The sequence below is a fragment of the Lissotriton vulgaris genome, chromosome 9 (assembly GCF_964263255.1).
Source record: "Lissotriton vulgaris chromosome 9, aLisVul1.2, whole genome shotgun sequence".
NCBI lineage: Eukaryota > Metazoa > Chordata > Amphibia > Caudata > Salamandridae > Lissotriton > Lissotriton vulgaris.
Window position 1 is genome coordinate 937,464,716 of NC_141697.1, and position 27,679 is coordinate 937,492,394.

General features: G+C 44.1%; 2 protein-coding genes across 4 annotated transcripts in view; one reads left to right on the top strand and one right to left on the bottom strand.

The window, feature by feature from the left end:
- The window catches only part of LOC147692563 (acylamino-acid-releasing enzyme-like), a 526,970-nt gene extending 518,691 nt beyond the window's left edge, over positions 1–8,279 (bottom strand). Inside the window, exon 1 of one of the 3 annotated variants that reach the window (XM_086938783.1) lies at positions 8,032–8,279. The gene's annotated coding sequence lies outside the window, so the exon portion shown is untranslated. Of the gene's footprint in view, positions 1–7,968 lie in introns of all 3 variants that reach the window. The other 2 variants (XM_086938782.1, XM_086938784.1) reach the window with 2 other exon arrangements.
- Positions 8,280–8,411: 132 nt separating this feature from the next.
- Positions 8,412–27,679, top strand: part of NICN1 (nicolin 1, tubulin polyglutamylase complex subunit) — a 145,607-nt gene continuing 126,339 nt past the window's right edge. The window contains exons 1-2 of the mRNA XM_086938785.1: positions 8,412–8,531; positions 25,393–25,535. Coding sequence (XP_086794911.1) covers positions 25,404–25,535 — 132 coding nt within the window. The 5' untranslated portion in view covers positions 8,412–8,531; positions 25,393–25,403. The remainder of the gene's footprint in view (positions 8,532–25,392; positions 25,536–27,679) is intronic.

Here is a 27,679-nt window from a genome sequence, read left to right on the forward strand (position 1 = left end):
TAAGTTTTTCGTAAATGCCAGCAGGCAACAATACCTTTAACATTTTAAGAATGTCGGAATACGTATAATCTCCCATGAGTAGCATGTCTTTTAATTCACGGTGAATTCCTGCTGGATCTTTATCATGACAGGGCACTAATTTCTTCATTTCCAATAATTCCATTTTAGTCAAGGGTGTGTATACAAATACTCGATGAAGCTCACCCCCTGGGGTCTGGACGGGATGAACTTCTCGTAAGGGATTCTGTCTGTCTATGTAAAATGGTTGTCTTACTGGGGGTGGAACAGGAACGAAATGTGGAATCAGGAAAGTTCTGTATTTGTGGCGTTGTTCTAGAATGGTATTAATTAAATCGGTACCTAGGCCTCTCCATCGTTTTAGGAGTAATTCTTCCAGTATATTATATAGGGGACCTGGATCAGAATGTTGGCTGTCATATAGAGTAATGAGATGCTGGATCATGTACATACCAGCTAGTCGCTGTTCGTCTGGGGAAAGATTCAAAAATGTCTGTGCTACTGAATCATCTTTATATATACTAGTATTTCCAGCCCATTGTACTGCTGACCGTGCTAGTTCCTGGTCATGCATGGTACTAAGTTCACTGTAACCTATTCTTTCTTTCAGTATTTTATCGGTGGCTTGGAATACATGTTCAAGAGAACATTGTTCTGGTATGGGAGAAAGGAAACGTTTCTTGTTTTCTAGGCGTATGGGTCAGTCAAAAGGTCTTGCTCTACCTACGTACGCTATTCTGCCTCGTGTTCCGTCTTGTGTTCCTGTGTCTATATCATCGTCCTCAGTGACGTCACTATCTGCTTTCTCATCTTCTCTCGCTGCTTTGTCCCTTTCGTGTATGTCTAGAATTTCTTTACGAATCTTTCTGTACATGGCTTCTATACAACTTTGTTTATCATGTCTACCATCAGCTATATTGTTACTCCAATTTATCAGGGCGTTCATCTCTTCCTTGCTTGTACCTGGCCGATCTCGTTCCCTTATCAAACAATTTATCAAAAACTGTAAGATCATTTTTTGTGTCTCAACCTTGTGATGTGCCATGGCCTCGTGAATACATTCTGGTTTTTCCCCTGTTCTAATAAAATGATATATGTTGTCTAAATGGTCATTCATTTCTGGTAAAAGAACCAAATAGTTTGTAACACGTCGTAAACGTAATGAAAATATCATCATATCTTCTACACCTGGTACTGGATCATATCTACAATCTGTAATGTACTGTCTAAGGGATGCGAAAGTCGCAGCTCTGGGTGTACGTTGTAATGCTACTTCTCTAAGCGTCATTCGTTTTACTTGAGGCGGGGTGACAGGACGGCCTCCTACAGCGGAAGCATAACCATCAACTCGATGTGTTGATACTACTGGTGTCATAGCTTGAAAAGTAGGTGCAGGTAATGTAGGCAGACTCTGGGTGGTCAGTGTAGCAAAAGGATTGGTAGGACCGACAGCAGGAGGAACAGTAGCAGTAGTAGTGACAGGATGGGAAGTGACAACAGGTGGGGGTTGTCGAGTCTTGAGGGAGTGGAGGTAACGTGTCCTGAACAGGCTGAATAGGTTGCTGTACATTATTAGCAGGTGGTACACGAACATTGGTATATGCTGGAACTACATCATCTAAATAGGAAGAAAGGAAAATATCTGCTGTGGTCTGTTTATGACGGATTTTAGTCGGGACCAATGGTGGTGGCAAGTTACAGGGTACTTCCGGGGTCGCCCTGGGCAGGCCCTCGGCAAGAACAGGATACATGCCTGTAATAAGGGCATTTCTTTGTCGGTCTTGTTCTATTCTAACTCGTTCACCTTCTTCTAGTAACTCTTTTTCTTTAGCTTTTTCAGATTCTTCTCTACTTTTCTCTGCTTTTCTGATTTCTTTTTCTGTTCTTCTATGCGCTTCTTTACGCCATAATTCTATGGCATCTTTCTGGGATTGTCTGGCTTTCTTCTTCCATAATGCTTCTTCTACTCTCATGATGCATTCAGCATCCCATGTCCCTGAGACAGGCCATCTATACTTCTCTTCCAGATCCCTAGTATAATCGACCCACAAGTCTAAGTACAGTATGGCATCTAAGCCGTGCTTGTGGTACATAAAATGTCCAGGAGTGTCCCTAGGCGGGACCGGAACTGCTTCTTCGAGTATCCCTTTCCTAGTTCCTATCTGACGTAATTTCGAGAACAGTGGCATATTTGGACTGACTTGAACGTGAGCACAGTAAACACAGTAATGAATAGCAAACAATCATTCATACCACGACATTAAATACATTGAAACATTTCAGACTGATACCTGGTACATAGAAAACATATATTCTGGAAATCTCGAGAAACAATACTGGAATACTGGATTACTAGATGCACTGCTAAAACAGTACAGACAATACCGGTCCCATAAAGAGACACGTCATACCGCGTTCACCTAAGTGAACACGTCTGGACCAGGTCTGTGTACCCAGACCTGTCTTGACCGGGCATAAATTAATGAACCCGTCTAGATGCGTTCCCAACAACGGTACTCACCGGGAAGCAGAAACTGAAGGCCTCGGAAACTGGACTGGACTGGACTGCTACGATTTCTCCTACGCATGCGCTTCGGAACAGGTGGGCCTCCGGATACCTCGGACCTTGCTCTCTCGGCTTGGGGCTCGGGTCGGGATCCTCCGCATTCCTCACCGCCTCGTCTGGATGCCGGACCGCAGTCACCGTCTCCTCCGTGGGCCTGAGAGAGATAGCAGGAAAACCCGCAGGTGCGCGCAGGATCCGTCACGGCTGTAGAAGGGGTCAAGGCCTGCGTAACATCGCCGGCGAGTGGGGAAGGGGGGGGTTCCTATTCGGGCGCCAGATTATGTGGTAAATAAAATTACCGAACTATTTTTCCATGCATTAAATATCAATAAGGATAGCTCAATCAAATGAGAGGCAGAGTCCGTGGTATCTGAGTCATACGGGCTTTAATTATGCTCCTCAAGGAACAGGACATCATGTTCCATCACCACTAAGGTTCAGGAAGGGACATTCAATGTTTTATTAACATCACACATTATATATAGTAAAACTGTACAGTTGAAATGAATACAGTAGGCGTAACTAGTGAAAAGTAAAAGATAAGAACACATGTGCGTAACAGGAGGCGTGTAAGAAGGCGTACACATAGGCGTGTACCTGACATGTCAGAGAAACGTCACAAGAAGTGTCATAAGTGGGTGGATACATAGCGAATTCCTGCAGGGTCAGCAGGAACTCTTGGCCTAGATGCGCGCGCAACTGAGCATGACGTGTAACTGGGGAGAACTGGGGGCTTTGACTTTAGCACTAGTAGAGGAGACTGGTGTCTGGGATGTCAGAACAACCTGTACCTATAGCATATCTGGTATCTCATGTTTGGAGGATGTAGTATCTGAAGTAAAAGGTCTCTCGAGCAGAGGCCGTTCAATACTGGATGCTAGTGCGTGCATACGTGTCTTGGTGAAATACACGGGGCCATGGGCCTACCATGGTAACGGGTACTGTAAATCACTTGCAAGGAGGACAGGAAGGCCGGGCCCTTTGCTCTGCAGCCGGGAATATGTTTACCTATTTCACTAGACTGGAATGTGTTTGAGGAGGCTGAGCAGATAACTGTAGGCAAAATACTGTCTTTGGCAGGAAGGCCAGGCTGAGCCGGGCACCGCTTCGCTGGGCAGGAAGTAAGGCAGAGGTCAGGGATGCATACCTAAAATGCAGCTTTCAGAGACAGAAGAGACTATGAAGCCTCAATTAAGGGCCTAGCTCGACTGAGCCAGGAAACATGGAGAAAACGTGTGCGAGATTCAAAAGTGTACCATGTAAAGACGTTGGCACCATAGGCCTAGAAGCCTAATTAACGTGATTTTCTTGGAGAATTATATAACTGACATGTTAACATTTGACGCAAATGCATATGCGTCTTTCTAGCATGTACGGGAAGGAAGTTACATGACATACAAGGAACATGGGTGCATGGATGGGGTGCGAGTGGGGGACACATTAGCTACCTGAAAATTTCTATTACCTCAATGTCGAAAACATAGAAAGAAATATGCCATTAATAAGCGAGGAGTAAAAAGAAATATTGAAGAACTTGAATTAGAAGAGTTGAATAGCCAGATCTATAAAAAGAGGAAACATTTTCATCCTAATAATAATGAGAAAAAGCAGAATAGAAAGTTTGAAGAGATTGAAATGGGTAAAATGTGAGAAGTTGGGATCTGTTTCATTAATTGGTGATGATATAAAATATCATCAAAGAGGGGATTGATGGAGCAAGGATTCGCATGAAAGGCGACATGCTTGAATTCATGAACCTCGAATAACCCTAATATGTAATCAACATGTTTGTCTTACTAATTTACCCTTTTTTCTATTGATATTGGGTATCCGAGTGAAGCTTGCTTATGTGTTTTCTAATTCTAATACGCTTGCAAATAAAATGGCTGCTACGCGGGAATTTCTACTGCACATGCGTCCGTCATACCCACGTGACATGACGTACTCGCAGTTCTGGAGGGAAGTCAGTTGCATATGCGCACTAGTGTTAATATGGCTGCTCTGTGTTCTCACATGCGAGAGGCTTGCACTGCTGCTTTTGCTAAGCTGTTCGTTCTGCCTAAATCTAATGCTATATTTTATTATTAAGTAATGGGTATAGTGTAGAAATTCATGGTATACAGTGTAATGATTTATTCTGTGTTCTAAAACGGTTTCTTTTCCATTTCATGTTACACTTTGAAAACGGGCCTGTCTCGTAACGCTGTACTCCATCTTTGTTGAAACTGCAACTGCCCGAGAACCGCAAGTCTCAAGAACAAGTGACCTTTGGACTATTGCCAAGGAGCTGACAGACTAGAAGATGCTCCTGAGAAAGTCACCGAATGAACTCTAAATCATATACATTGTAATCGACAATAGAACATCCATTGTTGGGTGTAAGGAATCGGCATGAGGACCTAAATTTGATGGGCGTGGACATAAATTTAAATAAGGAGACGGTGAAAGTCTACATTTTAGGTGGTGTAATGTAAATTTTAATGTAATGTAATGTCTTGTAAATTGATACTTGTATAGCGCACTACTCACCCGCAAGGGTCTCAAGGCGCTTGTACGAATACCGCTGTGGAACCCATCCTGGCTTTCCCTGTGAGGCGTCCACTCCTGGGCACCCCCAAGGTGGAGGCCAGGCATCCTTAGCGTTGTGGGGGCCGTTGTGGAGATTAAGGAAGCTATTGCCCAGAGTTGCAGAGTGGGACTCCATGATTGGAATAGGCACCGAGGCGAGAGTCATCAGGTCCGTGGAATTTTGAGCCCAAGACCCGCCAAGGCGGGGAATTGAACCCTGGTCCCAGGCTAGACCTCTGCATCAGGGTCTGCCGCTCTAATCATTGAGCCACACTGGTGTGATGACCTGTCCTCTTCCTTTGTTCAATCGAAATTGGGGATCCTTACACTTGCAACATTGGGGGGTGGTACACTAACCTGGAAAACAGTATAACTAGCCTAGGATTAGCTAGAGAATTTGTTCGACTTGTCTGAATAGCTGACCTGTCACTGACCCAACGCACTCAATAGGTGACCAAGAGCAGAGGGCTGCGGAGCACTCTGTCGGGAGGTCCGAGAACCCAATCGGGGTTCTAAGAAGTTGAAGTGCTTGCGAAGCACTTTGTTGGTGAATGCTGTAACCCAATCGGGGTTTTGGCGGATTCCTTGCAGAGAGGGAGTAGCGCAGGCGTTGCAACCGAAACTGCGGGTGCTGGTCTTAATCTTTGGTGGTCCGGTCCTGATCAAAATTCTGGAGTTATCCTGTCCTGATTTTCCTTATCTGCACCTGCTCGCCTACTGGCACTGAAGTCTTTTGGGGTTCTTCTGTCTTTTTCAAACTGACCCGTGGCCAGGGTTGGTCTTCACACCATTCTAGGTAAATATAAAATCTGTGTGGGTAATTGTCAATATAATTTGCGTCCTATTCTTTACCTTCCCTGAATTTGCAAAGCTTTGATTGAAATATGTTCCTTTTCCTTACCCTTTCCTTTTAAATGAGAAAATCAATGTCTATTAGCGTGTTCTACTTTCTTACCCACCTTTTAGCTGAATGTTATAACGTTTTTTGATGATTGCATAATTGTTCTTTTTCCTCACCCTCCCTTTAAGGAGTTAAGCTTGATTATCTGAATTCATAGCATGTTCCAATTTTTACCTTCCCTATAGTTATGTGCTAAAATTGAGTTTCGATATTGCATACTGTGTTCCCTTTATCAAACCACTAATAATTACAAAAATTGTTGATCTAGTATGTTCCATTTCTTTACCCTCCTTTAGTCAAGTTGCGTAAGCCTGTTTCTCGAAATAGTATGTTCCTTGTTTTACCTTCCCTTTATTTCAAACTTACTAAATGGTTGGCATAATCTATCTCTTGCATAGTTATACACCATTTCGGATCTTGGTTATTGATAGCTTAATTGCTTTTAATCGATGGCTCATGACTTTTGATGATGATGATGATTAGATAAAGAGTTTGAACCTACCCTGAGTCTGTGGTTATTATACGAGTGCAAATGTTATGGTATTTTTGATTGCCTTTCTTTACATAACTCCCTGATCCATTGTGGTCATAGGTACCAGTGACAAGGATTGGTAAGTCAATGGGATAGGAATTAGTGGAATAAAATAAACTGGTAGTAGAGTGTGTGTTACCTGATTGAATAAATGTGTATTTGAATTATGGGCCCAGGTGAGTATTGGTAAGATTATAGTCGGGTGGCCTGCGCGCTCTATCACCACCAATGACCATAGAATATGTTAAATTGGAGAGAACCACAAGCTAAAAAAATAATAACCGTACAGGTATAGATACAAATTAAGATAATGGAGGTGAGTGACTTGCCAAATAGAAATCGTCCAAGATAAGTTAATAACACTAACAGGGAACGGAACAGGCATCGTAATATGCAACACATCTACCAGCACATGGAAGTAGAAACAGGGCACGCTAACTAACATTAGTGGCCAGGCCCGAACAATCAGAAGCAAAGGACTACAACATGGCACAAACTAGAAATGTTTTTTAATTCAGTGTTCTGTTAACAGGACAGCACTTGGCTGTACATAGCATGCTTTCGCACTCTCTATGATCCAAGCAGCTTAATCACATGACTTATCAGCAGGCCAAACCCTTGCTCCACGTAGGGGCACCATACACACGCCCACCCAAATCAAAACAACTCCCAGATTTTACCAAACACTTCCTGGATCGGACTCTAACGTATATGGTGTGGATATAGAAACAAATGCCTCGGTTTGCACGGGGCTCCTCTTACCTTACAGACACACTATAGGTATGTTCAAACCAGTCTGGTGATTGCTTCTTCCACACTACGGGGCAGATTTACAAGCCCATTGCGCCTCTTTTACGCGCTGTTGAGTCACTTTTGTGACGCAGCGGTGGCGCAATAGAGGCGCCATGTTGCGGGGTATTTACAACGGGACGCATCTGGGAGATGCGTCACGTTGTAAAGCCCTGCGCAAGAAGTAGGCGTTCAGGCACAGGGGGGGGGGGCGTTCCGGCGCAAGAACATCTCTTAAACGTGGCTGAGTGTCACTTTTAAGCCCATACTGCGTCAAAATCCTGCGCCTGCTTGAAGCAGGCGTAAGGATTGACGTAGCATTGTACATATAGGGCACCCCGGAGCCTTGCTGGAGCTGTGTCACACTTGCAACGCAACTCCAGCAATGCGCCGCCTTGGCACAGATGAGTCAGGCATCTGTCCGTTTTTTCCCCCCTGGTGCGCCGCATTTTGAATGCGGCGCATACATGGTGGCGGAGCCCAGACACACAATAACTGGCGCATCCCTACTGATATGCAGGGATGCGCCAGTTATTGTGAATCTGCCCTTATGTGCGCGTCCACTCCCTCATAACATAAGCAGTTCCCGCTGACCTCACTCACCCTGTTGCCACAAATATATATTTGGTAGAGGTAACTGCCCGCGCCGAACTGTACCGAAGAAAGCTGGATCTCCCGTGGGCTGGACTGTCAGATCACTCCCTTCGCAAACACCAGTAACGCGGCGACGAGACTTGTCTCTTCCTGAAAACTGAAGCTGCAAAATTCAGCCACCCCAGCAGCTTTTTGAAATGACAGCCCACGGCAACCCGGAAGCGATGGACCTTCCGCACGCAAATTCAACTCAGTGTTACTTTCTGAGACTGCGCGTGAAAATTACACAGGGAAGAATTGGCAGCTGCCGGGTCAACTAAGGGTAATTACTAGGCGACGGTGTTGCACTTCCTGGACACAGCTTTCTTTTTCTAACCAATTGCAGCTTTCACCGAGGCTGCGTGGCTGCCAAGCCTGTAGATTGGTCCTTTTTGCTGTCAGTAAACAAAAACTAGCTTTCCGATTGGCTGTCCCATTTTACACTGTATGATGTAGTTCTGAATCGAAATCAAGATAGAGGCAAAGACATTCTGATTTGAAGACCTGTATCCAGAAGATCTAAGGTAAATTCCAAGCTATGAAAACATACCTGGTTCGTGAGGGTGAATACTTCCGTCCATTTCACAGCAACAGTGCTTAGGGTGAACAGATTTCCGAAACCAAAAACAGGAACCCGTCAGTCGTTCGAGTAGGGTTACATATTGTCAACTTCCACGGACTCAGAAAGACTATACTGAGAGTATAAATAATAGCCTGGTTAGAACGAAGAGAGCTGTCACCGTAATCCTTGACAAATGTGGGTTATTCTTGGATTCCTAGTTTTTTCATTCCATTCTGGATTTGTAGTCCTGTTTTTACAATGGTAAAAACAAAAGTAGAATGACAAGAATGCAATAGAAACATTTGAAGGAAAGGCGATGGGAGACACGCTTTATGTATGCCAAAACATCAGACTCAAAACTCTGTTAAAGGCTATAACGTGAAGTAATGTCCTGTTACATAAACCACTTGTCTCTGTCATGGGATGATCAAAACCAGGGACAGGCAGGTGAGCTAGGGCCCCTGGCTGAGTGTCTTTTTATTCAGTTAATCATTTCCTTATGACAGAGCTCTCAAGTTGTCCATGTCTGAATAGATCACTAATGGCAATAGGTCTTTGCTTTGCATTCTGGGACATGTAGATCTTTGTTTTCCATTATAAATCAAAAGTCTGGGTATGCCTGCATATTGCACTCTGTTTATGTAGCATTTTTGTGCAACTAGCTTTGCTTTTGGTGCACTCTGAAGGCGTATCATGTGGTCATCGGCCCAAACATCCGTTAAGTGAGCTGCCTTCTTTTGAGGGGAGTTCCTTTGTGAGAGAGCAGACCGGTAGACTCTGGTCCGAAATTGTTTTTTAGGTTTCGCCTCGTCGAAAGCTGCGCACTGCGCAGCTTTTCGGGGCAGGCGAAATCTAATGTTAGAACAGTGTGGCCTTAGTTCCGCCTCTGTCTTCCATTGGCTAGCTCCATAAATGGAGGCTAGCCATTGGAAGAGAGAGGCGTCCGTCATTCTGCGAGGCGATTCGTGGGCGTTCCGTAGAATTTTTCCCTTTTGCCTAAGTCAGGCGGCGGTGGGCGTGTTTATTTTTCTTTCTTTCTTCGGCATCCTTCCTCACACCAGCCGGACGACTCTCCCAGTGAGGACTCAGACCCGACCCGCTCCCTACTCCGAGCCGACTCCTGGAGGTAAATTTTGTAATTTTCCTACATGTACTTGTAAATGCTTGTTTTTCTTATCCCGTTCCCGCCCCCCCTCCCGCTGTCCGTGTGCCAGTTAACCTGCCCCCCTCCCGCTGTCCGTGTGCCCGTGAAGCCGTCCGCGGACCTAGAAATAGCTCCCTGGATCTTACGCCGAATGTGGTTTCTGTAACTGAAGAAGTTTTCTTGCACTTGCCCGGGAGATCACTGTCACAGGGAGAGTATATATCTTTTTGCATGTACAGAATTCCTCTTGGCGGTCTCTCAACGGAGAAATATATATATTTTTTCATCAATTTCGATACTTCCACGAGGGCAGAGGGCTTTGCAGCATTTCCTTCCCGGGATCAATTTTGACATCGGGCGAGGTTAATTCTGTCCATTTCTTTTTTTTTTTTTTAGGGTTGGAGGGGCTGTCCAGTAGGTCAGATGTTGGAATGAAAGGCTGATTTGTTGCTAGGCACATCTCTGTCAGCCAATGGGAAGCGTGGGCTGTTCTAGTGTGACAGAAATTTATTGGCACAGTCGGGCTCTAGATTTGGCCACCAAGTGCCCTAAATTCCGGCATGGGAAGTGAACTGCTTGGGAGGTGAAATCGTGTCAGTAACACATTAGCATATTCCGGGATGCTTAGATCAGGCCGCATGCTGACAGTGGTAGTTACGAAAAAGGTCACTTTAATAACCACTCATTCAAACTATCTTATATGCGTGCGTTTATTTATGTAATGTTTTGCAATAAAAGACATTTACAACTACATGTTAATTGTCACTTGCACTTGCCCGGGAGATCACTGTCACAGGGAGAGTATATATCTTTTTGCATGTACAGAATTCCTCTTGGCGGTCTCTCAAGTGAGAAATATATATATTTTTTCATCAATTTCACCGATAAGCTCCCAGCTTCAATTACATGCAAAGTTGTCTCTTTTTCCACGTTGCTTCAGTCCTCTGAGGTCTTTTAATAACCAATGTTTTCGAGTGCTTTAGTTTCACTTGGTCAACTGAAGTGCACCAGGACTACAACTCCCAGAATTCACTCTGTTCTTATACTAAAACCCAGGAGCGGAGCGCTGTGTCCTCATTGACCGAATAATCTTGTAATCTTTTAATCAGGGTGATGTATAGCCTGGGGCTGCACACATCTACATAAAGTGCCCCGGGGAAGGCCTGGAGAGGTGTGAAAACAAATTAGCGAGGAGGACAAGGCGGGCCTCTCTCTGCTGCATACCGCACGTGCATCCTTCCATTTCTTTTTACAGCAGCGCCGATGGTTCAGCCCGGAGCCATTAAATCCAAATGTAATTTTTTTTGTTAGGTCTCGCATTTGCGAAAGATTAAGCTATTGACATCGTAAATGACAATGCCATTTATTTATCTGTTTTCAAAACCAACACATAAATAAACAATTTGTCATTTGCAATGCCAATAGCTCTAACTTTGTCGAAGGCGAAACCGTTGCATTGTAAATGCTTGTTCATTCTTGTGTTGTAGGAAGCTGGCTTTGTATATACTACACCAAAATGAGATATAATGTGCCCAGTTTCCAGGGAGTCCCCAGAGCTATAGCAAAATCTAAATTAGGTAAGTACTAACTATTCTCTTTATGGTAGTGTTGACGAACAGTTAGACTTATCTGGAGGGTGTGTTAAGCAGTTATACTAGTTACTCAATCAAGGATTAATACACACACTCAGAGACAGAATCCAGACTAATTAGGTAAGTATAAAAAAAGTATACGTATGTTTTATTTGTAGAACCAAGCAGGACTTGGCGAATGTAAGCAAAATACAATTCTCTAATGCAAGACTGTTCAAGGAAATGCAGTTGTGGTTACATTTGAAGTTGTTACAGGTTTGTATTACTTTGAAATGCAGTTTGAATTACACAGTAATTACTTTCAGATACTTTTTGATTACTTTGAGTACTGGGGGTGGTATGTCTAGATAACATACCGTATGTTCTTGCAGTATTAGGTAGGTACTACTTTGTATACTTTGCAATTGAGTTCACTTTTCTCCATACATTCATTAACAGTTCAACACAGAACATTTTAGGCCCAAATGGGAAGAAAATAGTTATCAGTTGTGAAGGTAAGTACTCAACTTACAAGGGGCGAGTTTTGGGGGTTAGGACCAAGGTTCCCCAAAGTCTATTTGGGCAATCATGCTGCACCACCAGCGGCACTGTGGCAGCCGGGTGCAGAGTGCAGGGGCCCAATGTTAGCCAATGGGGCTAAGGGGGCCTCCGGTTAGGGACTGCTGGCGAGCAGGCCACTCTAGTGTGGAGCAAAGCTCCTGGGGTTAAGGTCAGCACTGCAGGGGCCAGTGACCAGCACAGGAGCTGCAGCGGCGATGGCGCGGCCTGGTGCAGGGTGCAAGTCGGACATCTGAGACCCTGTGTTTTCAAATGAAGACCTTCATTTTCGAAAAGATGCTGCAGGCTCAGGCAGGGAAGCTTCCTGAAGGCGACCACCGGATGGAAAGGTAAGTTGGGATCTTGGGGGATGCCTGGACACCGTTGGTTAGCCCACCCACGGTGGTGGGGCATTGGATGCAGGGGTGTCTTCTGGCGTTGAGTTTTCTTACCAGCTCTGGTCGCGGTTGGGGGACCCTTCAGGTTGAGGCTGCAGGCTTCACCTTGAGGGAGATCGGCGAACACCAGATTCCAGGTAAGGATCGCTGGGGAGACCTCCATGGGGTGTTGGGCCACTCTAACTTGGGTCGTGGGCGTGAGGTGCAGAGTGGTGCAGAATCGTGGAGACAACGGCATCTGGATTCTGGAGGTAAGTCTTTGGTTGAGCAAATCCAGTGCTCACGGGAGACATAGTCTGTGGGAAGGTCACAGGGCAGGTCCTCCGGGATCAGGGGGTTGTGGCTACTGGACTGGGTGTTCTAGCTGTAGTCAGGTCGTAGACGGAAAAGGCCGGTAGGGCTGCTCCCAAGGCCGTTGGTGTCCTCTTCTCCTTCCTGGGTCAGCATGGCTCTTTGGTCCTTCTTCTTTCTTTCTCAAATCTGAGGACACAATGGTCAAGGTTGCCCCTAAATACTAAATTGAGGAGCATTTAAGGGGTGTGCACGTTGGGACCTATGGGTCCCTTCTTTGGGGTGGATACACCCCCTATCATAAGCTCAAAGAAGAGGCCCCTTAGAATTCCGAATAAGGTTCCTTAAAGTAGGGAATAAGTCAATAAATGTACAGATTCAAGGCAACCAAAATGTAGACCATAATTGATGCTACTACATATTTAATAATTGTCAGAAAGAACCAAAGACAACAATAAATTTATCAAAAATACAAAAATTGGCATTTATTATGTTTTTAGATAATGAAAAAGATTGGAAAATCATTCATTCACTTTCATATCCATCATATGGACTTACAACCATACTGGAAATAAATTAAAAACAGTGTTGAGATGGTAACACATTGTCATGGAATAATACGTCAGCACAATATATGCAGAACACTGTCAACTGACAATATGTTCTGCATATATTGTGCTGAATTATCATTCCACGACAATGTGGAACACCCCCTATAATGCCACCCTCCAGTGGGAGGGGGCATGAGCCTCTTCCTGTTTGGCTGAGTCCCCTCATCTTCAAGATGGAGGGGACTGAAATGTGTGCTTCACCTGGCCTGCTCTACCTTAGGGATGGGGTTGGCAAAGGAGGGCACCCTCTCTCCCTAATTTGTTTTTCCCAACGATTCTCCCGCCCAAAGTGGGGGCCAGAACCGGTGGGAGCCAGTTGTTGGGGGCAGCAAAAGGCAGGGATAGCATCCAAACATGGCAGGCCTCTGAAGCTTCCCCTTTCGTGGACCCAGCCCGTCCTGGGAGAGGAGGCATGACACCTCTACCCAGGATGGGCTTTGTTTCTAGACTCAGAGAGCGGAAACCTGTCTGGTAGTGGCAAATGGCGGGCAGTCGTTCAGGAACCATACCAGGGCTGGTCGATTTTATGTGGGCATCACTAAGATGTCCTTTGCGTGCATTTTACATTAAATCCCACTCTGGAATCAGTGTGGGTTTGATGTGCTGAGAAGTTTGCAACCAAAGTTCCCATGTTTTAAGTAAAGCCATTATGGAGCTGTGGAGTTTGTAATGACCAACTTTCAGACCATATACTCTTTATGGCTTTACTACACTTACAATGTCTAAGAATGGACTTAGACGCTGTAGGGGTCAAGGGCTCATACTTTTGTACCCTCACCTTAGGGCTAGTGCACCCTGATAGAGGGGTGACTTACCTAGGCCTTAGGCAGTGATCGCAGGCATGGCAGACCGGGATGTGTGCCATGTCGACTCTTCACTTTTCTCTACAACAAAACATGCAGTCTGCAGTGGCAGTATGTGGGAGTTAAGGTGCAGGGATTCTAAGGGGAGCACAATAGGTGCTGTAGCCCTTAGATGCCTTCCCTGGTCACAGTGCCCTTGGTACCCAGGGTACCTTTTACAAGGGGCTTACCTGTGACCAGGGATGTGACAATTGTCGATACAAAGATACAGTCTTGGGAAAGAACATAGGCCCTTGGAACCTGATTGGCAGGGACCCAGGACACTATTACCAAGTTCGAGAGGGATCCAAAGATCGCTCGACAAGTCCATGCCTCCATATGGTCTATCAACCACTGCAGTTCCGTGCTGGCTTCGTCTGTCATGGACACTAGTTCCAAATAGGTGAGGCCCCTCAAGAGGTCAGCGTCATTCAAACAATGTAATGCAGTGGGCCCTGAACAATGGTTTGGATCATTGATGACAATAAACCAACTGTCCGACCAACTGCCTGAGGGAGATCATGTCCCATCTCGGGACCTTGGCCAACTGGTTTTTGATCTTGTTAATCTTAGATACCGGAAGGCTCAGAGTGGCTGAGATGGAATCTATGAGAAACCCCAGGAAATTCATGGATTGCGCCGGAGTCAATTCTGATTCATGATAATTGATGATGAATCCCAGGTCCTGAAGGAGTGCTATAGTCGTGTTCAAGTTTGACACCAGTTGGGAGTGTTACTGATCCGTCAGGAGGATGTGATTGAGGTATATAATCAGTCTGATGCCCTTCATCCTTAGTGCCTCCACCTCTGGCCTGAGAAGCTTTGTCAGGCCTCAAGGTGCTGAGGACAGGCCGAAAGGCAGAGATTGTAATTCGAATCTGGCCCCTCTACTCAAATTGTAGAAAACAGTGATGAGGGGTAAAATAGGAATGTGAGGTATGTGTCCTTGAGATTTAGATGCACCAGTCAGTCGTTCTGCAGTACGAGATCTCTCAGGAAGTGAATGCTCTCTATCATGAAATGGCGGTACACCAGCTACTCGTTCAAGCCTCTCAGGCTTATCACTGGGCCAAAGCCCTTGTCTCTACTGAAAAGAGATTGCTGAGAAAACACTGAGGGCGTAATACTGATCTCTCCTTTGGTGAGCAGATCCTGCACCTCCTCATCGATCAGACCCCTCTCTTGTTCTGAAAAAAAACAAGGGGCGTGATCTGGCCACTTGAACCGGAGTTCCGTAGAACTCTATGTGGTATCCATGTACCGTCTGTAGGACCCACAGGTCCATAATTATTTCTTCCCACCTGTGTGCAAACAATCTCAGCCTCCCCGATCCTTTGATGGAAAGAAAGGATACTGCCTACTGTTGAAACTTCCCGGAGCATTAGCCCTCCCCCCCCTTCCCAGCACAGTTGGCTCTGCCTTTTCCTCCTCCCCGATTGGGGTAAAAGGTCCCCTGCTGACTGTCGTTCCACTCATAGTTCCAGCAGGTTTGACCTCTGTAGGATGAGGCAATATATTCCCCTAGTTCTTTTGCAAAGGATTCACCAAATAAATTGCCTTTAGCCACTGCTCCTGCCTCTGATGAGGAGAGTTCTTCCAGTTTAGATCTACTTTGATCAGTAGGGAACATCACCTCTCCGCAGACAGGGCACAGTTGGCGTTGCCCAATAGGCACATCACCCTCTGTGCCCAGCCTGCCACTAGGTCTGTGTTTAGGGGATTCCCTGATAGTTTTGATTGTTCTGCAAGTTCAATTTTTTTGTCAGCGGGCCTACAACACCAAGCAATTTGTATTGACACGCTTGCTATGAGCTGTCAATCCCCTTCTCGGGGTCCTTCATGTATTTTGCAAAAAACAAGCATAGTTTTTTGTCTATGTCTGGGGTGGCCGCCACTTTTCCTCCCAAGGCTGGTGTAGGGCACTCCGCCCAAAGGCAGCCTCTAACCTTGTCTAGGGGCTGGCAAATTTTGCTGGCCACATACTCCTCCGCCTTCTGATCTGAAAGCCATTCCGAGGACCTCGGGTGGTAAATACCATCCGGGCCAAACATGTCTGTCGAGTTGGCATCCCCATCTAAGTATCAACATGCATTCTAACTGGGGCACCAAGGCCTCCTGAAACCCTATCCATTGTTAGAGGGACCTGTATTGTCTGTTTCTCCCCCCCCTACCCCCAATCCCCAGATCAGGGAACCCTTCTTCAGGATCGAAGTTTGGTGCAACAGTGTTGTCAATTTCCCCAGGTAAGTCTTCCTTTCGGTAGGGTACGGTTTTTAATGTGTCAGATGATCGAAGTCTTTGAAGAACCCTGTGTCACGTTTCTGGGCCTTATGGGTGGAAGTTGCTGGAAGTCTGCTAGGCCATGTCCCCAAATGACCCAGTGGCCCTTCCCCGTATCCCCAAAGAACCTGGTGGCCTGGGAGACCTTGGAAGTCAGCCTGTCTACGCTTTCCTGCAAGGGTGCCAGCGCACTATCTATAGCTTAGGAAAGGAGCCTGTCCTCTTCTCTTTGGAAGCCCGGTTGTGGTGGCCATTCCTCCTCAGAGGCCAGTTCAAGTAAATATTTGTGGTCCCTGAAGGATGCCATATAAACAGGTGATGTGAGCAGCAAAATATAAACTTATTATACACCATGAATTGCAAGGGCAGCCCCCTCGCTGATGCTCAATGCCAGCAAGTTAGAGGCACCCAAATATTCGGATCTCAGATGGCTGAGGAGGGCCGTAAATTCTGACCGCCACAGCACAAAAACACAGCACGTTGCTCCACAGGCCGCAATGCACCTAACCGTGACTGCCGACGGCGCGAAGCAGCAGCAGCGCCTCTATTGGACCCGTGTGGTATAAGGACACACTTGGGCCGTAGCCGGCGTGTTGTGAAATTGCTCTAAGGCGAACAGTCAAAACACCAGAAAAATAGCCAACAACTTTTCCAATATCCCCCAAATCAACATACAACCACAAGAGGCATTAAGTGGAATTAGGAACTTAACTGACTCAGCAGTGAAGAAAGAGGAAGGACTGCGTCTGCAGGGATTTATATGCATTTACAGACAGTGGTACTATTGCTTAATGGTTGTCATGGAAACTCTCCCCTGGAATCATAGGAGTTGTAGTGTTTGATGTTTTTCTGTTTAACTTTTGAATCTGCTAAATAATAAAAAGGGAAGAAAGAACTGCATAATCCTCGCCTCCGGTCCTGGCATAGAATTGTCAAGAATTATATACTCTGTTAGATTCTTCCACGATGAAGAACCATCCTTGGTCCAAAATGCACTCGGGCGATGCAGAATCTATTAGCTATGCTTAACACTGAAATTCAGATTATGGCAAGAAAATTCCATTTACTGGAATTTTCTCATTATAAATACAAAACACGTGCCCCAGAATTTTAAGCAAAAAATCTCAACTGGATGATGTACTTGCACATGAACCTATGAAACTTGAGAGGTCTACTTGTAAGTCAGGTGAAGCAGCGCAGTAGTTGAGCACTTATATCAATTTCTACTGTTGCGCCTGTGAAGTAACCAGAGAGGGCTGGGTGAAATGTGAGAAGGCACATCATTTTAACTCTAATTTGAAAGTTTACCAACTCTTTCTCCTGAACCGACACATTTTTTTTTAATATGAAAAAGCATTGAGATTCTGGGACAGATGTCGAAAAACAGTCTCTATTCATTATGCTTTGAATGCTCAATTTTGGGCAGTTTCTAGGTTTCATATGCAAATGCGGACTATGCTCACAAGATGAGACTCTTCATTGTTTGCCTTCTGACATCCCTTTGCTACCTACATTTTTGTCGACATGACATTATGTTGCCAGTTCTGGGCTTTCATGTGGAAACCTAATGCTTTCTGGAAGTTATATTCTGTGTTTGCTTCCATTGAACCAAAGGGACTAGGGCACCTAATGACAATGATTTGTAATAGCTGAGTCTAGTACTGAAAATATATTTTGGGGAAAACATAACATGGATTCAGATGACAACTGTGCTCTCTTGCTAAGCCTTTCTTGTATTGTAGCCTGCAGTTGCTGTATTTAGTGAAGCCTGAGGTGAGAAGAGCTTATGTTCTTGTTACAGGTGTCCTCCTCTCATAATCTAATGTAACATGCGCACAACGTGCTCGTGCAGTAACCTGTAGACAGAAATTATACAAGAAAAATACAATAAACTGACAGATTGGTTTACATTTTAAAGTGCAACAGCAGATCTGTGATGGAAAAGAATTGTTTGGGGAAAAGCATCTGTTATAGTGCATTTGATATAGCTGGTCCAGGATTGCTAACAATTTGAGCATTCTATCCAAATCTTCGTAGGCGCTGATCCCACTATTGGTTAGCAAAAGATCCAAACAACCCCCAGGTCCTTTTGACTGGCTCAACCACAGGTGACCTATTGTATTTGAATTAACAACATCTGAACTGTAACTATCACAGTCAAGCACATTCTATCAATACATTTGAGTCCCACTGCCACAGCAGAGAGCACACCTTGTGGCTAGGTAATTCCCGCAGATAATGAACTCAAACGCCTTTCTCCCTATGTACCACCCTGCAGGATTCTTTGCACATATACACCATATTGCTCCCACAAAAGCTTCTCTCACATCATGGCTTTGGATGAATGCAACATTCTTATTGGACACAGTGATCCTCCTCCAGGCCCGTCCCCAATGGGGGAGCAGTAAAAAGGGAAATTGTGTTGCACTGTTGTGTGGTGCCATACTTCCCTGTAATTACATGTGCACCACTCATTGCCAGCTAGATCTTCCGTACAATCTTGGATCTTAAAATTTGTACAATAATTCCTGACCCAGCGATATACACTTTGGAGGAATCTACAGCCCTTAAATAGCTGGTTAACTACTTCAGCGACCGGCTGCTAATCTGGCATGGGCTCTGAATATGTGGTTACACTTCACACCTCCATTCTGTTTGGTGATGGAACCACAAAATCCGAAGGCCCATTCTGCACTACTCAACACTGTGCCTACTCCCTTCATTGGGTCACCCCCTACAATGTAAACCAAAAAGTGCCACAGACAGGTTGGACCTACTAAGATCTGGTTCCTGCTTACCATTATTTTTTAATGAAACATATAAAAGCCCCACTGCACTCACGATGTTTTATTTACAGGCCCTTAAGGAGGCAAGCATGATGATTGCACCCGTCAGTTACCTCATACCATTGCCAGGGTACCACCCATGGCAGAGTGGGCCTGTTAGACAGTGCAGTCATTGTTGCCCTCACAACCTCACCATAGGTTGGATGATTCTTCCAGGTGTGCAGCCACCATGATCTGTGTTGAACTCACAAATCCCCCTTTGTCAGCTTGTTAACCCTTAACTGCTGGGCCTTTCCACCCCCAGTGCCAAGCCCTTTTTTGGCTATTTGGGCTAGTTTGCATTCTGGGTTCCATAACTTTTTTCCACGTAAGGTATCCACACCAAAATTGTGTCTTTTTTCTGAACATCCTGGGGATTCTAAAGGTACCCAGTTTTTGTGGATTACCTCAGAGGGGACCAAGTAAATAGCCAAAATATAGCCACATTATGTTTTTGGGGGGAAAAAAATAGGAAAAAGTGCTCTGGATAAGTGTCTTTTTCCCCCTAAAAATGGCATTAACTAACGGTTTGATGTGCTAAAGTCACCAACTTTCCAGTTTTCAGGCATGCAGTGATGCAGAGCTGAATCAAAGAACATATTTTTTTACAACAGTTTTTGCATTTTTCCAATGTCTTTTTTCTTCTTTTCACCTTCTTCCAGCTTGTGGTGGAAACCAGTGTGAAACCCATGGGTGATCCAAGAAAGCTATATGTTTCTGAAAAGTAGACAAAAAATCCGAATTCAGCAAGGGGTCATATGTGTAGATCCCTCAAAGTTTCCCCAAAGAAACCAACCGTTGAAGTAAAGAAATATTGAAAATGAGTTGGAAAAACAGCCATTTGTGACAATGTTTTCATCTGTAACTTTTTTTCACCATGGCTGATTTACAAAAACCAATGCATCATTATGTTTGCTAGACCTATTTGGTTGTGGTGATATATAGGGTTTGTTGATTCTCAAAGACCCCAGGTAACCAGACCCAACAACTGAGCTACCCTGTACAATATTTTTTCATTGTGTACAGGATATTGACCAATTCATATGGTGCAATATGTAGAGTGAAAACTAGCTAGCAAGGTAACCTATGTATTTTTTAAATGGGCACATATGGAGTTTAGGAGCAGTGGTTATTAGTACATCTCTGATTTTGTGGGTACCCGTACGAGCATATGATTTGGAGGGTATTTTTCTAAATGTCTTCTTTCCTTCACACTGGCTTACATTTAGAAGGTGCAAATCGGCAAAATCCAATTGTGCTCCCATATGCCTTTTGATAAAAATTATATCTCACTTGTGTGGGTGGGCCTATTACCTGTGACCGGAAACGTCACAAATTCACCATTGATACACCACATTTTCCAACTCAAAGCTGACCCGTTTTTTTGCAGAGTGGGTAGGTGTGGATTTTGGACTGTAGCTCGGCCAACACCTAGGGAAATATAGCAAACCTGTACATTCGACACCTAGAGGAATCTAGATGGGGTGTCGTAATGAGCATGATAAAATGTACCGGTAGAAAAGGAAACAGACAAAGTCCTTTGTTAGATAATGTTTTTTTTAAACAGGAGTTCCTTTTATATTTTCACTTAACTGATAAATGAAGAATGCACATAACACACCATTCCAAGGGTGCTGTGCCATTACTGATTTCTACATTCGGACAGCTTTGTTCCCACTTATGCAATTCTATCCTCAAGTACCTTTTATCTCTCCATGTGGTATGAGGAGCGCATCTCCTTGATTTGGAGTGTGGGACCTGGTGCGTTGGTGGATTGCATGATGTGCAGCAGAGGTAAGGAATCTCAGGTATTGTAGTTTAGTGTGTGGAACGGTGGACGCGCCTCCATTGCATGCAGCATGATGCACTGAAGAAGATCGGTGTCATGGGAGTTGTGGTTTCCATATGTTTTGTGGTCGGCTAGATTTTATACACACTTTAGTTTTACCAGGAAATTACGTGTTTCAGGGCTAGACTCTCATTACTGTCTACCTAATTTAGCAGGTAGGTGTTCAGCAGAGTGCCCAAGAATGATGTGATACTCCGTGTCATGACCAATTGGTAAAGTGACATCCTTATTACATAAGTCGGTTCTCAAAATATCATAAAATTCTCAAAAAGTCGATGCTCAAATTGAGACCACTATCTGTGAATCCTAACTTAATAGATCTGGCCCTTTTGTGAATCGCAAAGGCCGAAATTCGCCTTTTTGCATGTTTCAGGATGTATGAAACAATCGCAAAATAAGGAATAGCAAAGTTTTGCGATTCCTTATTCTGCCATAGCATTTAAGGAATCGCAATTTTGCGATTCCTTAAATGCTATGTATGAAGCTTTTAAGAATTGCGATTTCAGGTTTAGAAATCGCAAATTACCACCAACTTGTAGTTGGTGGTAATTTGCGATTTCTTGTAAATATGCACAATTGTGCATTTGTGAGGGTGGCATATGACGCACATACATGCCCTTTGGGCATGTATGTGCGCCATATGCACACACATGTAATTTACAGGGGTGCAGCAGGGTGTCCTTGAGACACCCCTGCACCCTTGCAATAATTCTCAAATTGCGATTAGCAAATTGCGAATTCGCAATTTGAGAATTATTTGGAAATCATTCGTATGGGCCTCCTGGCCCATAGGAATGCATTGGAAATTATTCCTTAATTGCGAATTCGCAAAATGCGAATTCGCAATTAAGGAAGCTTAAGGAATCGATAATGATAAGCGATTTTCTTCATACATACCATTTTGCGATTCCTAAATAGCGATTCCTTAAAAATCTCTATTTAGGAATCGCAAAACTGAACTATGATACATATGGCCCTTAGTGTGTTCTCAAATAATGCAAACAAGGGAACTGTATTTACAACAAGGGGTGGTGAGGGACAGAGTCTCTGAATTAAGCAGAAAGCTCTCACCCAGTCAAGAGATCAGGGCTAGATCCAACACCGTTTTTTAGCTCACTGCACCATCCCAGTTTCAGAACCTGGCTGTATGCAAATTAGTCTGTTCCTGTCCCAGTGCATGATGGGAACAGGGCAAACCAAACTACAAAAGCCAATTCTTACACTGGGAAGGAAACAAGCTCCCGGGGACCGGTTTCTGGCATTACAGCCGTCTTCGGCCCGGTTTGCTTGAATCCTGATGGTGCAATGAGCAAGGGTCTCACATCTGAGAATACCCTTCCACCCTTAGGGTGGACAAAAATATTTACAACAAGGGGTGGTGAGGGACAGAGTCTCTGAATTAAGCAGAAAGCTCTCACCCAGTCAAGAGATCAGGGCTAGATCCAACACCGTTTTTTAGCTCACTGCACCATCCCAGTTTCAGAACCTGGCTGTATGCAAATTAGTCTGTTCCTGTCCCAGTGCATGATGGGAACAGGGCAAACCAAACTACAAAAGCCAATTCTTACACTGGGAAGGAAACAAGCTCCCGGGGACCGGTTTCTGGCATTACAGCCGTCTTCGGCCCGGTTTGCTTGAATCCTGATGGTGCAATGAGCAAGGGTCTCACATCTGAGAATACCCTTCCACGCTTAGGGTGGACAAAAATATTTACAACAAGGGGTGGTGAGGGACAGAGTCTCTGAATTAAGCAGAAAGCTCTCACCCAGTCAAGAGATCAGGGCTAGATCCAACACCGTTTTTTAGCTCACTGCACCATCCCAGTTTCAGAACCTGGCTGTATGCAAATTAGTCTGTTCCTGTCCCAGTGCATGATGGGAACAGGGCAAACCAAACTACAAAAGCCAATTCTTACACTGGGAAGGAAACAAGCTCCCGGGGACCGGTTTCTGGCATTACAGCCGTCTTCGGCCCGGTTTGCTTGAATCCTGATGGTGCAATGAGCAAGGGTCTCAGATCTGAGAATACCCTTCCACGCTTAGGGTGGACAAAAATATTTACAACAAGGGGTGGTGAGGGACAGAGTCTCTGAATTAAGCAGAAAGCTCTCACCCAGTCAAGAGATCAGGGCTAGATCCAACACCGTTTTTTAGCTCCCTGCACCATCCCAGTTTCAGAACCTGGCTGTATGCAAATTAGTCTGTTCCTGTCCCAGTGCATGATGGGAACAGGGCAAACCAAACTACAAAAGCCAATTCTTACACTGGGAAGGAAACAAGCTCCCGGGGACCGGTTTCTGGCATTACAGCCGTCTTCGGCCCGGTTTGCTTGAATCCTGATGGTGCAATGAGCAAGGGTCTCACATCTGAGAATACCCTTCCACGCTTAGGGTGGACAAAAATATTTACAACAAGGGGTGGTGAGGGACAGAGTCTCTGAATTAAGCAGAAAGCTCTCACCCAGTCAAGAGATCAGGGCTAGATCCAACACCGTTTTTTAGCTCACTGCACCATCCCAGTTTCAGAACCTGGCTGTATGCAAATTAGTCTGTTCCTGTCCCAGTGCATGATGGGAACAGGGCAAACCAAACTACAAAAGCCAATTCTTACACTGGGAAGGAAACAAGCTCCCGGGGACCGGTTTCTGGCATTACAGCCGTCTTCGGCCCGGTTTGCTTGAATCCTGATGGTGCAATGAGCAAGGGTCTCACATCTGAGAATACAAGGGAACTGTGGCACCGTGAAATGAAGACATCTGTGCAAGAATTACACAATGTAGTTAGGTGGAGAATGTCAAACTGTGGACAGTCTTCTCTATCCTTGTTTGGCAACCCAGGCACTGGGTCAAAAACAGAATCTGAGGTTATTTAGAATAATATTTGTGAAATTGAGTGACTGATAAACGACAAATTTGCCAGACCAATTCTTAAGATGCTTCCACAGAAACTAAATTAGGAAAGAGAGCAATGATGTATCCTGGATTATGCTATAAACAGTATAATGAATTTGCTGGCCTATTCAGAGCCCTATTGTGATCATAAAGGTGGCCTACACAGAGCACAGACATGAACAGAGTGTCTGCATATGCAGAATCTGTGAAAAGACAAGGACCTGAGCTAAATTGAACTCTGGTATATTAAGGCTTTAGTACAATCAGAAGAAAGGTGTATGATCAGCGCCTTGCTAAATCTAAACCCTGGCCTAAAATTAAACCTGGCATAATCAGAGTGGCTGTTATGATACCTCCCTTACAATGAGAATGCTACCATCATTTCCCCCCTCTTTACATGGCACCATGTAGGTGAATTGGATCTTTTTACAGAGCAAGTAGATTTCTGATGCATCTAGTCCCTTGGTCAAGTAGGTATATATAGCTAAAATTGGGCAGCCCAAGGTTATCAATAGGTTCTCCAGACCCTTTAATATGAGGGGCCTCCTAATTTTGTTCTGTGGCTGTTGAGGGCAGAACTAAAGGTATGACAAACATGTAGGATTGTTAGAATGAGATGCTGGAAAACTGAGCGTTATGGTAGGTGTTGGGTGGGAGGGTACAGTCTATGGAACAATTACAGATACCATATCTGTATTAGCTGTACATTACTGTTATTGTAGTACTGATCAATGAGGGGGAGGAAGAAGCAGAGGTCCATTCAGCTTCCAAACAGTACTAGTATCGTCAGGTAGGGGGCAAAATGAACCTGAGTGGTCTCAATGCTGAAGCCTCAAAGATTTGTTTTTAGGAGACCTCCGCCCACACGATCACAGTCTGCAGTGTGTATAATCTCCTCTTAGTGTGGTTTGATGGATAGCGTGATCATCTGGTCTGTTACTTGAGTGTCGCATTTTCCAAGTGACTTCATAACCTGCACCTGGAGGTCGACAGTGGTATGTGAATTAAAATGATCTTGTAGGTAAATCTTTATTGAGGGAAAAAGAATAAGATAGGGATAAATCTAAAAACTGAAACGTGTTGGGTGGCTAAGTCACTGATCCACGACACCTAGTGATCAGGTCTACATGTTTCGGCCAGGAGCAGCCCTTATGGGTTTATTGCCTTCTTGAGGACCGAAAGTGTTGGGGCCCTACTGTATAGGGCTTCCCAAAAGTTGGATTAGTGAGTGGATTCACTCAAACGTCTTATTCTTGGAGCACATTTTGCTCAAGATGGACCGTGGTGATAGGCTAGGTTTTTAGGCCTATAACTCAAGCATACATTTCAAAAACTTCATGGAGGTATTATGGCGGTATTATAGGAGAAAGGTTTAAGCTTTGCTTTAAGCCATCCTCCACAGTGTTTCTGCGTACCTCTTTCCAACCAAATACTTTTATTTACTAATGGCTCCACATGAAGGCAACAAGAGAGAATCAAAGTGGGGAACCTATAGAGTCTTCAAAGATATATGAGCCCATATCTTGTAGGCAATTAATGTGTGGTATCCTATTATTTTATTTCAGGTACATGCAACATGTCCCAGGAATCTTTGGTCTGTAATATAAAAGCGCCTGTCCTACTTCAGGTTGAGAATATGAAAACTGAGCTTGCCCGTCCTGGTGTGGCTGTCATCGATGTGACTTTCCCTCAAGTCAAGCACATTGACGTGAGTACAGATCAAAACTTAACTCCTTAAGTGCTGCCGTCGGCCAACGGTCGTCGCGAGCACCACCTTGCCAGTGCTGCGCACGACCGTTGGCCGACGGGCCAGCATTCGTTCTTCAAACGTTCAGCACTGGGCGCTGAACGTTCAACGCTCCTATGAGGCTAAACTGTTGCCCCCTGCTGTCTGGTTCCTACCTGTTTGTGCACTGTAGTGTTTTTTATTATTGTGCCTCACCCTAATGGTTTCTGTCTTACTCTTTTTTCTGTGACACAATGAAACATGCTTTGCCTGCTTCTGTCAGCTGTCTTCACATTGCACGCAGTATCAGGCAATGATTTCTCTTGGGTTCAGATTGTACAGATGTATGCAGCATCTACATTGACTTGTACAGTTTTCAGGAAGTGGCTCCTGGAAGACTTCTGGTCTCCCTTAGGAGTAGAATAGAGACATTGCAGTATCCCTCTAGGTACTAACACCCATCCCAGAAAAACAGGAATAGTGAAAAAACACTGCAAGGTAGAATTCAGGAAGGGAATTGGAAAAACGACCTGGAAGTCGATGGACCATGAAGAACAATAGGCAACGACCCAGAGTATTATAATGCAATGTTTCTATTTCATAATAGCCTGCATTACACATGTGTAAATGATCATCCCATATATAAAAGACTAAACTCCTAAAGACTTATTTTTTAAATCACGTCTTGGCAAAATTAATAAATCATGAGTCTATGAAACAGGTAGTACTGTTTATCTAGAGTTTAAGGCCTGAAGTTAGGGCCTAGTAGAAGTGGACATAGTGACCTCTAAAAAATATTCATGACACAAAGTTTCAGGTCACTGACATCTAAAGTCGTCATGCCATTTGGCAGCATGTGTCATAGACTGGTCCGAGTGATGCTCGCCTTGTACTGAGATCTATAGTCGATTGAAGAGTTCTCCGATCCCTTGCTGCTCCCTGGAATCTCCTAAGAGCAATCTTCAGAAAGGGTTTTCACTGTTAGGTGCATGAAACAGGGATTGAGAATGGACACATTGGGTCTTTAACTTTTCTTCTTTTACTGCTTCTTTAAAGGAGGAAAATAACTTACCCACTGCTTCCTCCCAGATGAGCGACCACACACAGGTGGAAGGAGGCAGGGAGTGAGGCTTTAGCAATGATTTCAGCAATACAAAACCAGCACTGTCTGTTTTAGAAGTATACAATACTTGTAGACTGCCCAGGGCACCACAAGAAGGGGCGCTATCTAGAAAATGTATTGCTACAGTGGTAAATAGCCACATTACATAGGGCTGGTAGGGTGTTAAAATATCGATTACAAAAATATAGCTGACATAAATATCGTTGTAAAAATATCGTTTACAAAAATATCGACACCCTATACTTAAACAGGTAAGTACATAAATATCGACTCCAAAATATCGTTGTAATTAATATAGATGTAAAAAATATCGACTTTTTAAAATAATTAAAATTACATTAAATAATAAATAAATTTAAGTACTATTAACAAAATACATTACATTACTTTTATTTTTTAACTATTTAAAAAAAATTTACTACACTTTTTAATGATAAACTTAATAAATGTGGACATATAAATTGATTTTACACATTACTTTATATAACAACAATAATACATACATATAATTAAAATATACAATATATTACTAATTAAAAAATTTGATAGCGTAGGAGTAAAAATTACTATTCCCACTCCAGAGGGTGCAACAGTAGGGAAAGCGTTGGATAGCGTAGGAGTAAAAATTACTATTCCCACTCCAGGGGGTGCAACAGTAGGGAAAGCGTTGGATAGCGTAGGGGTTAAAATTACTATTCCCACTCCAGTGGGTGCAACAGTAGGGAAAACTGACCCTGAACCCAAAAAATATCCCTTTAGCCAAGAACTGAAAACTGACCCTGAACCCTAAAAATACCCCTTTACCCAAAAACCCAAAACTGACCCTGAACCCTAAAAATACCCCTTTACCCAAAAACTGAAAACTGACCCTGAACCCTAAAAATACCCCTTTACCCAAAAACATTTTCACTAAAAAATCCTGTACACGCACCTAAAATTAATAAAAAAATTAACATAATTAATTACATAATTATTATTCAATTAACTAATTGAAATTAATTAA